A 12,801-nucleotide genomic window follows, 5' to 3' on the forward strand; every position below is an offset into this window, starting at 1 on the left:
CACTTACACAGTAGCATGTGGTTTATGAATGGTGAATACATAATTTAGTATAAAAGATTAAAAGAAAATGTTTCTGAATGTTCCTTTTATCATGATCGTGTTGTAGGGGGAGACCGGGGACAGTTGCAACACCTTTTGCATTCGACTCTGTTACTCAGAGACAGTTTGAATTAGACAAACCAAATGTTAACACAATAAACTTACATCTGTCTGTTACTAGTCAAAACCATTTACAGATGATTAAAACATGTACATTCTTCACAATTTGCATTCGAAAATGAAAAGTCGGATGTTGCAACTGACCCCGGGACATGGGGACAGTTGCAATATTGCTTGGGGGTGGTTGCAACATATTATTAATACAATATATTTCTCTGTAAATAAAAGTTTTATTATTTTTATATTTATATTATTGCTAAATTAATAAAAACTAAGTTATAATGATATTACAGTGTTATTTATTTATTCTTTTTGATCAAATGACAAATACAGATTTGCCTTGATGAGTAGACCTTATATACAGATGTCAAAGACTCTAATTGATATAAAATACAGTTGACTTTTTGAGACAAGGAAAATAGAACAATTTGAGGCAATTTACTTTCGTTTTGCCTATTGTCACTGTACGCCTACATTATGCAAAATTTACATGGAAAGAAACTGGGATTTTAAATACATTGTTGAAAACAACAACTGCAGAAAATACATCTTAAACACTTTTATGTTTTAAACTATAAAATTGTCATGAATACCCAATACCCCTTTAAGTGTAAACTTAATTTAAACATCTTAATGTCTCTATGTGTTCTGTTTTCATATGGATTTATCGTATGGGGACAGTTGCAACAGTTCTTGTCCCAATGTCAGCCATGATAAAACCTCATGTGTTAGTTAAATAAGCTGATCTTGATACATGTTGACTATATTAGTTAAAAGTCAACATATCACTTGTTAACTTGTTAACTAAAATAACTTGTTAACTAAAATAACTTGTTAACTAAAATAAGTGAATATGCACACATAATTTTACAGAATACATTTTGTCTCGATGTGCCACCTACCTACCAACCAAGCATGAAGACCAAGGGGTTCATCAGAGAGGTCAGTAAATGTATTTTTGAAGGCATTTGTCATYATTTTTACAAAATGTTGAGAATCCTGTGCAAAAATCTTTCTACAGGATCCCACTTTAGATCTCTTTAAGATGCAGTCCAGTGGTCTCCACCCTTGGTCCTCGGGGGCCACTACCCTGCATGCTTTAAACGTCTCCAGGCTCCTCAGCTAATTAAAATTAATGAGTCATTAACAGGCTTCTGTGTAACTTGATGAGATGCTGAGGAGGTAATCCAGTCCTTTTCAATCTTGGAGGAGGGAACATCAGTACTGAGGAGACCAGGTGATTAAACTTTGCTGTACAGAACCACCTAAAAGATCTGATGCAGACAAAGAAATAAATAGGCAATTATTACAAATTTAGAAATGACAAACATCTATTGTTTTAACTGCGAGGGATTTGTCAGGTAATCCTTAGTTGTACGTCTGCAAACTCACTACTTGAGTTGATAAGGCCAAGCCATTTCTTTCACAGCATCCTTCCTTTGGTTCAGTTTATCACAACTCGTTTAGACTGCTGCAATGCATTTTATGTTGGGCTGAGCCAGTCGTTTCTGACTCGACAACTGCTCGCCTTTGAACCGGTACCAAAAWAAAAAAAACAAGAGGACATTACCCGTTTTAGAATCACAACAAATCTGCTCTTAAACACCTTTTTTTTTTTCCTCTAAAGGGTATCTGCAGGTTTTAGCAAGTCAAATTTAAGACTTTTTAAGACCTTTTTAATGCCACTTGAATGAAATTTAAGACCAAAAAATAAAAAATAAACTAGACATGGGTTTTTACGATGTAAAAACAAGTGTGCATTGCCTTGTAGCATGTCATTGCCTGCAGCAGTGGACTTGCAGAATGAACTGACCAAGTTCAAATGTGTTTTCTAATCAAGTACCAGCTTGTGGCTGTCAGCAGGTGTTTGTAATGAGGGTAATTGTGTGAAAATATGAAGTTAGAATAAATTTTTTGTTAAACTTATTGTAGCTGGGATTCAAACCCTGATCTCCCACATGAAAGGCTATGGCATTAATCACAAGACCATTGGTGCTGGGAGAAAGTACAATCCCAGTGGKTTTTTTTCTATGTGTGTAGATAGAGGCAACATTGCCAATGACGATCGTTGACAAAGAACTGCATAATCTTACAACAGTAGAGCAATATTATATAAGATGTTTATACTTATAAGACAATAATATAGTAATACATCAAATTACATATATAACAATATTGTAATCACTGCAATAATTGAGATTAAATGTAATTATTAAACTATGGTGCAGTTCCATACTGAGTAGATATAGCAGGGGGCAGTATTGGACCAATACAAGGTCCATTGACTCCCATTATAATTTATTAAACATAAATATTTCAAAAACTATAAGTTGTACAGGCACCAAAAGGCATAGCCATCCTTTGGCATAGGAGCTTTACAGATATAAATTACAATGGCAGCTCTAGGACAAAGTATGCAGGAGAAGTGTGCCAAAGTTGAGATGACTTGGATGGGAAACGAATCACAATAGTGTGCATTGCATTGGCAACGCACACTGATAAGCGATGTGTCGTTCAATAAAACATATTGAATATAAAGATATTCAGCTCTCTGGTTAAATTAGCTGTATTTTACAAGTGCAGAATTTGGTTGGAAACAACCAACATAAAATACATCTACTAAATACATTCATGGCATGAAACTTAATTGTGTTTTAACCTCCAGTTTTGCTTTTATACAAAAATAAATCATCCAGCCAACTGTCAATAAACAAGCACTTTAACCTGCAGCATCACCATCCAACAAATGTCTGAAGGAAGAGAGGTTTTAACAACTTTCTGTAGTTTATTTTTATGTAATATCAGTGTTTGGAATTGAGGTACTCTGATATATTTGAAAATTTTTATCCCATAAAGTTCCTTTACAAAGAATAAATTACCGGTAAGTTTTTTTATTTTTAAATTACCGTAATTCATTTTTTGTTTGACAGATTTCTCCCCAAAAAATTCATTCAAAAGGGAATATTTACAGGATTATAGCTCATGTAGTCATACTAATTGATTTTATATCCTTCTAGAAGGCAACTTTAATCGCTTCTGCCCGACAAAATTTAAGACCTTTGAGTAACAAATTTAAGACTTTATAAGGCCTTAATTTTAGATATGTGAATTTAAGATTTTTTAAGGACCTGCAAACACCCTGCTCTATGGCTTTTAACTCTGTTTTAGATGTTGGTTCTTTGTTTTTGCTGTTGTGTTTTTAGCAGCACTTTGGCCAACTGTGATTTTAAATTTCTTTACAAATAAAAAGCTGTATTGTATGTTGTATAATGTGATAGGTGGGTGGGAGATACGCATTCCTTTCATGAAATGGTCGGCCTTTCTTTTTTTTTTTTTTTTTTTGCATAAGTAAAATTATCACCAGACATTTGACATACAGTAAATACGGTTTTGTAGGCAGATGTCAATTATTCCTTCATGATTATTATGTTCATTCTGCACATTCATTGGTCAGTTTGATTTACTTTGAGCTCTAAAAGTAACTCATGGTTGACGAAACGCACGTCTTCAAGGACTTTTATTGAATTACATCATGATTTATGATATGTTTTTCTAGAATCCAAACAGCCAAAAAGCCAAAATGACATTCTTGACGCCTCAAACATCTACAAAACAAAAGGCAAATATTCACAAAAAATTTGATAAAATCCCATAAATATCCTGAAAGAACAAAACGAAAAAGGCAAACATAAGACTGTGCAATCAAARCAATACTTTATAGTAGAATTGTAAACTTAATCTTTCAGCCCCTTTTAAAACAAACTGCAAACAGTGCATAACAGTAGTATTYAGACTTTGGGAAGACTTTATAGTTGCATTGTGTGTATGAGAGATGAGAGATGAGGAGGTGGAGGGAAGAGCAGCACTGGTTTGACTTTACTGCAATTTGGGGATTTTGAGTTGATTTTCAGGTAAACTTTGTCCTCGAGAGGGAAGAAGACAAAGTAAACACTGTCCATAGCACTTTGTGACTCCTCTGGTGGGGACTGACCTGCAGCAAAGATGCTGTCGAAGAGAATTAAAAAAGGCAGCAGAAACTGCACGATAAAGGATSATTTTGTGTTATAGGAGCAGTAGATGGCTGCTGTCAGGTAAAACTGGAGGCGGGGAGGGGGGCATGCTGTGTGAAATGTTAGAACTGGATTGGTCAGGAGTGTCCAAACAGAGGCTCTGTGTGCAGGGGTCTCTGGACGATGACGGCGTGCGCCAAATCCGCCTCTTCTAGACTTAATTCTTTGTCGGCGAGTTCTCGGAACGGGAGGGACGTGGTCAGGACGAACGGCGGGCAGTTTCTCTGGCAGCGTGTCACGAAATCCTGAACATCGGCAACCCTGAGGCAAAAAAAATAAAAAATAAAAACCCACGCCCCACATTAATGAAGGACAAATAAAACATCTCAAGCTAAACRTGGCTGCTCCTTTTTAGAAGTCAAACACGCTTCTCATCATGACACAGGATTGCATCTATTATTAACGCCAGCCCAGTGTATAGAAGAGATCCTACAGCAGCCCTGCTCCCTTTGCACACTGACACTAGCTTCAGTCCTCTCTTAGCCTGCTACATAAATGCTGCATCAGAGTTATGTAATCTCCCACTGGGGATTTTACAGATCTACGCTGCTGCTAAAACTCAGATTATCTCTTTTTTTCTTTGCAACCCCATGCAGCTTTCAAACTATATCAGACTAGAACAAAGCATTACATAATCCTAAACATCGCTACAACAACAACAAAAAAAAATCCTCAACCTTAAGTTCAACGACTTATTCCCTGCGATGCTCGAGATTATAGGATTTACAGACAGAACAGCGTGGAGGCATTCCACATGTGGAGTGATTTCTGTGTGAAGTGGTGAGTTTAGGCCCAGGCAGTGGGGGTACGCACCGATGCGATAGGTTAAACCTCTGAACCAGTCTCCTGCCGTCAGCCAACCAGATCTGCAGCGAGGTCACGGGAAGGGAGTGATCTAATGTTACCATGGGGATAGGAGGAGATTCTCCATCCTCGTGCACAGATGGCGACCTGGCCACGACTCTGGGCGCAACGCTGGGAATGGACGAGGGAATAAACAACAGATTAACCGCCAGTTCAGAGTGTCAACAGCTTGTACAGAGTGGATTATATGTTTCTTTTCTTTTTTTTAAATAATCTGTTATTTTAAATGTTTGTTTTATTTTAAAACTGTTTGGCAAAGCAGGTATTTATTAAAAATGTTTTGAAGATGCACCTGCTCAGATTAGCCTTTTACTGTTTGCATGGATGGGTTTACAGTGACACCTAGTGGTGAAAACAAACATTACACAAATATAGGAAAAGATGAAAAATTATACTTTTCAGGGTTCCTAATTTAAGGCAAGTTAAATTCAAGACTTTTTAAGACCTCTTTAATGCCACTTGAAATTAAATTAAGACCGATAAACACAAATGAAAAAAAACCCGTTAGCAACAATTTTAGCCATTTTTTAAACAAAACAACTAGCTGCGAGGGGCATTCAATAAATTATTTAAAAAGATAAACAAATGTTACCAGTTTTTGAATATTTGAGAAGAATTACAATCATCCTATTTTAAGACCTCTGAAAGATTGATTTAAGACATTTTAAGGCTAATTAAGGCCTAATTTTTGGACTGCTAAATTCAATGCCTTTTAAGACTTTTTAAGTAACCGCGGGAACCCTGTATTTGATACCTCATGCTAAATAAACTAAAACAGGGCAAAGCTATTAATCAAAAGAAATAATGCATCAAAGCTGAACCCTCACAGCAACAGACTGCACCTGCCCAGTCGGTATCCTCGCCCACTGAAGGGGTGAAAAGCTGCCTTTTTGTGAACGTAGTTTTCCTCAGTCATGTCCTCCACACTGATCTCCAGCTCCTCCTCTTCAGCTCGGCTCTCCAACTCAGCTGGAAGCTCCCTGAGGCAGAATGAAGTTCCCATCAATCAGTAAAACAAAGGAACTGTGCTGATGGGATTATCCATCATTGATTTTTTACAAAGTCTCATTGTGTGAAACCAAGATGATTCAGTCGTTACAAGTGACTCCTAAATACAATACAGATGTCTTCATCTGCAGCCAAAGGTCCATCGTGTATTTGACTGTGTCTGTGTTCATTTGTCTGCAGCGTCAGCACATTATCTCACACAGTGGGCAGATTTAAATCTCAAGAAGTAGTCATTAGTCTACAGCTGATTAACTTTTGGAGTCACTCCAGTACAAAATAATCACCACAGCTAACTGACATTAGCAAACATAAAAATAGCTACAACTTAAGGCTGCACAGTATATGCGGTAGATGGTAGAAATTTACCCTCTGTCGTCCTGTCGTCATTACGTCATCGCACCTGAGTGAACAGGGCTGCGAGTGCAGAGACAAGTGAGCAGGAGTTTGAAATATAACAAGGAAATTACAGTGTTTTAAAATGCGTAAAGAGAGAATAAATCCTCAAAATTACCCCCTGCCGCTGTAGAAAAGTTACATCGTGTCGCGGGATGCGGGATCATTTCCTYCCTTCCCTCCTGCTGCACGTAACGCAGAGCGAAGTTTTAACAACCGTAGTTTTTTCACACCCAAGTTGTCGGAGAAAAAAATTGTTTTTATGTATTGTTACCCACAGAGGTGATAAAAAAAAAGACATGGACATTTGTTGAGTCATAAATCCATCTTAATGTAGCCTAAAGTCGGCTTCTGCTCTGATGATGAAGATGAGAGCGCAGCAGAGCAACAGCCCATAAGTTCAGCAGGCAGAAGCTCATTGTATGGCAGGCAGATATTACATTTATTTGGCTCCACCACACTTACATTCCAGTTATCTGAAATTGTTTTATGACAGGACTATGTGCAGCTTAAGCCCCTTAAGGTCCTGTCACACTATAACATTTTAGACAACATTGAATTTTTTATGTTTAAATGACTAATTTTACTTGAAGTACTGCTTATAAACATCCACTTTATTTTCCATTGTTGAAAATTTGAAAAATGTTTTTGTTTGTTGTTGAAACGGTTTTACAATATATGTAAAACATTCTTCTGTACTTCTGTTATGTTAATTTGCACTACAGCAAAAATACTGGCTTTGATTATGATTACAGTTTTCTGCAAAATAAATGCTCTAAAAATTACATTATCTTTGCCTTTTATGATAATTTTCTACCGCGATATATATCGTTACCGTGAAGGGATCCAATTTATACCGTGATATGAATAAGAGGTCATACCGCCCAGCCCTACTACAACTCTGTTGTTTTACAGAAACTGAGGTAAAATCTGATGTGGCAGCAGCTCGGAGTCATCTACTCTGAACATTAACAGGTCTTGCATGATCTCACTTTACGTTTACAAAGTTGGACCAAAAAGGTTTTAACTCTGTTCCTCCTCAGCACAAGACAAACATTTAAACTCTGGCGTTTAAAACAGCAGGAGCTGGGTCTTTCATTAATTAAAGAGGTCACTGATGATCACTGGAAAAGCTGTGTATTTCTTGTATTTGGCGATTAAACTCACCCTCTTTTAATAGCATCCAGGAATTCTTGATTCTCTGTCACTGAATAGCTGCGAAAGTTTCCGTCGTTTACCGTAAAGCCATCTTTCCACAGCCTCACCACCATCTCCACCTGAGAGAATACAGAAATAAAATCAGTCTGAAATGCTAACTAGTAGTCTGGCCCTTGCCTTCCTACGCAGCTCCGCTCAATTCTAGTTTGCCTTCACTGCTCCGTCTGGGACTTCTCCCATAAACAAGGATTTCTTCAGGAGAATTTCGTTCGGGCCAATCAGAGAACAGAACATCGACTTTCTTGCAGTGTCTGCTAGTTATTTTAGCATACGGCAGTGGGGGAAGTGAATGAAGCCAGTCTGTGTTGATAAGACTTCCAAATTAAAATAAATTTGTCTGACAAAGCAGCAGCTCTCATTTACAGTCGTCTCGTTCAGCTCGGTCCTTCTCTCCTCTCAGTAGGTTTGTTTACAGCACATGCAATTTCTGGTTAGCGTCTTAGCTTAGCCTACTTCACAGTGGAGATGGCACACATAGGGCTGGGTTTTAAAAAATCGATTTAATCGATCTGGATATGTTCTCATTCAAATTTGGGAAGATCGATTCATAAGTCACGAGATCAATTTTTCCCCATGGGTGTTGCGTGCGATGAAGCTGTGTGTTTCCGTGTTGTGTGTCACTCCTGGCTTGCCGTAGATTTACATCCAGTTGACGGTCAATGCTAATGTTAGCTCCCGACAACAAGTTATCTGGGGCAAAACAAAAGAAACAAAGGAATCACTAACATTACAGCTGATTCTCAGCTGAACTTAAAGATAACAGAGGCCATGACAACTTTTGTTTGCAAAGTTTTGCGCTCGGATGCAGTAGCGGGAAATGGAGCTTCGAGCAGCTCGAACCAAAACTACTGTATGTAAACATCTGACTGAAACTGTTCTCCTCCTGTATAAATGTGTGAAAGATGGCAGTCTAACAAAACATCTTAATGTAATTCAGTGGTGGAATGTTTTAGCTGAAGTATTTTATTTTCTTTTTTCTTGTTAATAAGTTTTATTGAACAGAAGCTAACAGAAACATTACAAATATACAATTTTCATACACTCAAAAGAGTGGGCAGGAGTATAATTACATTAGCCCACCTCTTCTCCTGTAAACTTATTCCATCACTTCTTAATTATCAAGAAAATTATTCTTAATTTATTTAAAAAACTAATCCAACAACTCTTTCTCTTGCAATTCCTTTTTAGTTTAAACCCTTTGAAACTTGAGACAGTTTTGTTTCAAGATTAAACTCCAATTTACAAGTTTGCCCTTWATGTTTATAATTTCACCAATGCACCAAGTTAGAATTAGTTTCTACTATTTACAGAATTAGTTCCTTTGAGAATGTCTTMYATATCAAAGTAAATGTGTTACTGCAGGATATCCTTAACTAATTTAAAAATCAATCAAACTGAATCATGAACCATCCTGAATTGTTGTGAATCGTGAATCGAATCGGGTCCCTGCGAGTCGAATCGAATCAATTTGGGAAATCTGAATCGATACCCAGCCCTAGCGGCCAACCGATCCAATCATTTTAAACTTCAGCAGAGGCCACGCCTACAGCAAGAATTTCTTCTCTATAGCCGAGAGTCCAGACCCTCGTACGAAGCAAAGCGAAGGACAAGGGCCTGGTTTTAACCAGGCTACGTAACTAAGGGTCCACCAATAAATMGGGCGGCTGATTTATCGGCACTGATTTCCTTAATTTTGGGAGATCAATCGATATTTAACAGATCTGCTTCTCATCTACTGCCACAAAGGTCTGAAAATCAGCCACTGTCCCATTTTGCTCTGCTGTGAGCACTACCTAATGTCCAGTTAAAAAAAGGTTTGGAACAAGACTGGAACATTGAAGGTGTATTTGCCACCATATAACACCTGACAGTGTCAGTTATTTAAATATCACAGTAATTATCTAATTTCCCTTTGGGATCAAGAAAGTATTTTTGAATTGAATTGAATCAGTATTGGCCAAAATCTGACTTTTAAAGATTGATGATTGGCCAGAAAACGGCAATCGATGAACCTCTAAAGGTAACATCACCAGGTTAGAGCACTAAGACAAAGTAAACTCTATGTTGGTCTGAACAACGAGCCTCATGCAAGAACCGTTCGTACGCACAGATTTGTTCTTAAGTTGTGCGTACGAGTGATTTAGGAGAATTTGTGGCATTCACCAATGTTTTCGTATTCTAAGATTTTTTTCAGATACGGACAAAATTCACGAGTGGTCCAGACCTGTCGTATATTTTACSAGCAGTCAGTCTGCTGTTATCCAGACGGGTTTTCTTCACTAATAACTTTATATTTCTTTAGTTTGAAGATATTTTGAGTTGAAAATAAATCACACTCCATAATTATGTTGACAATAGGCTATTCTGCTTGAATTAGAGTTATAATTTTAAATGTCATAATTTAGACTAACAATATAAATTGTCCGTTCGTCCGTTTTCTGCCGCTTATCCGGGATCAGGTCGTGGGGGCAGCAGCAGAGAGACCCCGCTCTCCCCAGCGAACCCTTCCATGTTCTGGGGTCTCTGAGACGTTCCCAGGCCAGAGGGGATACACAATCTCTCCAGCAAGTCCTGGATTTTCTCCAAAGTGCCAGACTTATTTTGAAAACATTTTAAAATGCTTATTTCAGAACCGCAACTGAGACCACCTGCGACCGCACGGCGCGGGGGTGGTGGTGGTGGTGGTGGGGGGGATACAGTGAGCAACGGCTTCTGAATAAAGGAAAATGATTTAACACAGTTGTTTATACTTTTAGCAGCTCWTTTTATTCCACAGCTGACCTGCTAAAAATGACAGATTTTCTTTTCTGGATCTCTGACAGACGGACTTCAATCTCTGAACTCGTAAAGTTTTTCTTTTTAATTTTTGCTGTAATTTTCATGAATGGACATTTCCTGATATCTGAGGCAGGAAACACAGCCTTATACGGTGTTTTTGGGGTGGTAATTATGCTAATCTCCTCTCGCATGCACGAGCAGCTGGATAGAACAGGTGGAATTTACGCAGCTCATTTACACACTTTTCATGAAGATAGAAGAGTTTGTTGAATCTGACGTGACATGTTCGTACGAACCCTTCATACGAACAAAAGTAAGAGAAATTTAGGATAAGAATACGAACATGTTCTTGCATGAGGCCCAATGATTCTAATTTGCCACCAACACTTCACAAAACAGACTAAAGAGACAAACTGTAGAGTGTGGAGTGAAAGGTAAGATTAGTAACTGATGTTTTTTTTAACCTTCGAAGTCCCTGAAGCATCATAACAGATCTTCTCCACCTCGTCTAGGAGGTCTTCTACTGAGAAACTTCGACTCATTGGCACCTCTTCTTCATTATTCTCACTGGCAACCCTTTAAAACATAAAACCATGTCACAGGTTTGTAATATTTCTCTCATACCATATGTAGAACACAACCAGCAAATTTTGTTTGTTTATAAACAGAAAAGTATGCATTCAAACTATCCAAGAACAGTCATTTTCTAAAAGTCAAAATGAGGAAAATGTGTTGGCTAGATTTTCTCTTGTAGGTGTTTTATACCTTTCATTGGTCTAAAAAGCAACAGTGTTAATGCAACAATACAGGACCACAGGAGCTACATCAGAACCATTTAAATATACCAGAGGAAACATATCTGCAGTTAGCTCACTGATCTACCTTTGTTCATCTTGCTCATCCCCCCCAGTGTCATTTTCTTTCATGACGTTCTCGGTTTCCCATCTGAGGAAAGCACAAGCAAAAACGCACGTTTGAATACAAAGCGACAGGACTTTGTTTTGTCAAAGCTTCACCTCTAATCAAAAGGGCTTCTTCTGCATGATAAGAGCTTTCAGGTTTGTAGCCGAGGCAGTCGCGCTAAAGGTCAGCGGGAGTCACATGAGTCAGCGGCCCACCCGTTCATCCTGCAGGTCCTGATAGACCGAGGTGTTTACTAATGACACAAACCTGGGAAGAGTTTCACTCACAAGTTTTAAAAGAATTCAATTAGGGCTGTGAAAATGCTGAGAAGAAGAGTCAAAGCTGCAGTTTAGGTGTTGAATAGGTTGAAAACTGAGACCAACTTTTTATTTATTGATGTTTTTTTTCATTATTTAACCTAAATGACTTCCTTCATATCTAAAATAATTTCCTTGAGAAGAAGTGTCTCTTATCTTTGGGCTGCAGGTGTCCCGCCTAGTTGTGGCCTGAAAGGCAGGATCTTTGTTGCTGTTTAGTAACTCCTCGCTGCACCAGAGTGGGTGCTGCTGGGTGTTTTGTACTTTCCTCACTTTTTTGCTGTTATGGTCACACTGGACACAGACTTTTGTTGGTATGAAAAGGAGACAGATACCTTTTAAAGTAACCTGTGTTACTATAACCTACTCATTGAGTTAGAATTCAAATTGGATTAAGGTTTGGCTAGGGAAAAACATTAAAGAATAATAAGAAATATGGTTAATTTATTTCACTTATCCAGTCTTCCAAATTAGGGTTGGGCATAATCGTATCGTGTGCAATGAATCGTCAGAAAAACATTAATCGATTATTTTTTGGCACTTGACGATTAATACGATTTATGTCACCTGGCAGACGGACTGGAGATTTCAGTCCACTCGGTGCTCCTCTCCACTTCAAATATGATGACATTTTTTTTAAAGTTGTGTAATTTATTTATCTATCAACAAAATTTAAAATTTGATATATAGCCTGAAGTCTGTAATTTTGACACAATTTGGAACAGATTTGTATGAAGAGCAAATCTTTCCCACTAAATTGGTCATGTGACTAGGGCATGAGGGTGTCCAGGAACTCCAGGGGATTAATCGTCAAATTAATCGTTATCGGCTAAATACAATTAATCRTGATTAAATTTTTTTTGCCAATATTGCCCAACCCTATTCCAAATATCAACTGGAAATGCACAATCCCTGTGTGTACTTTTAAACAATTAAATTTACACCTGCTTTATTTTCGTCCATTCAAAATAACTTTTAAAATGAAATATCCTTCCACAATCTTCATCAATGCATCTCGATACAAAAAGCTAAATAAATAAATAAAGTAGTAATAATAATAATAATAATAATAGTAATAATAATAATAATAA

At 37.6% G+C, this 12,801-nt stretch overlaps 1 protein-coding gene across 2 annotated transcripts in view; it reads right to left on the reverse strand.

Moving 5' to 3' along the window:
- Positions 1-3,659: 3,659 nt before the first annotated feature.
- The window catches only part of ubxn2a (UBX domain protein 2A), an 11,228-nt gene continuing 2,086 nt past the window's right edge, over positions 3,660-12,801 (reverse strand). Inside the window, exons 2-7 of one of the 2 annotated variants that reach the window (XM_014020077.1) lie at positions 11,373-11,435; positions 10,955-11,066; positions 7,662-7,771; positions 5,936-6,073; positions 5,043-5,204; positions 3,660-4,490 (exon numbers count right to left, since the gene is read on the reverse strand). In XM_014020077.1, the coding sequence (XP_013875531.1) occupies positions 4,307-4,490; positions 5,043-5,204; positions 5,936-6,073; positions 7,662-7,771; positions 10,955-11,066; positions 11,373-11,416 (750 nt within the window). In that variant the 5' untranslated portion in view covers positions 11,417-11,435 and the 3' untranslated portion in view covers positions 3,660-4,306. Of the gene's footprint in view, positions 4,491-5,042; positions 5,205-5,920; positions 6,074-7,661; positions 7,772-10,954; positions 11,067-11,372; positions 11,436-12,801 lie in introns of both variants that reach the window. The other variant, XM_014020076.1, reaches the window with a different exon arrangement.

Source organism: Austrofundulus limnaeus, unplaced genomic scaffold (genome assembly GCF_001266775.1).
Source record: "Austrofundulus limnaeus strain Quisiro unplaced genomic scaffold, Austrofundulus_limnaeus-1.0 Scaffold239, whole genome shotgun sequence".
Taxonomy (NCBI): domain Eukaryota; kingdom Metazoa; phylum Chordata; class Actinopteri; order Cyprinodontiformes; family Rivulidae; genus Austrofundulus; species Austrofundulus limnaeus.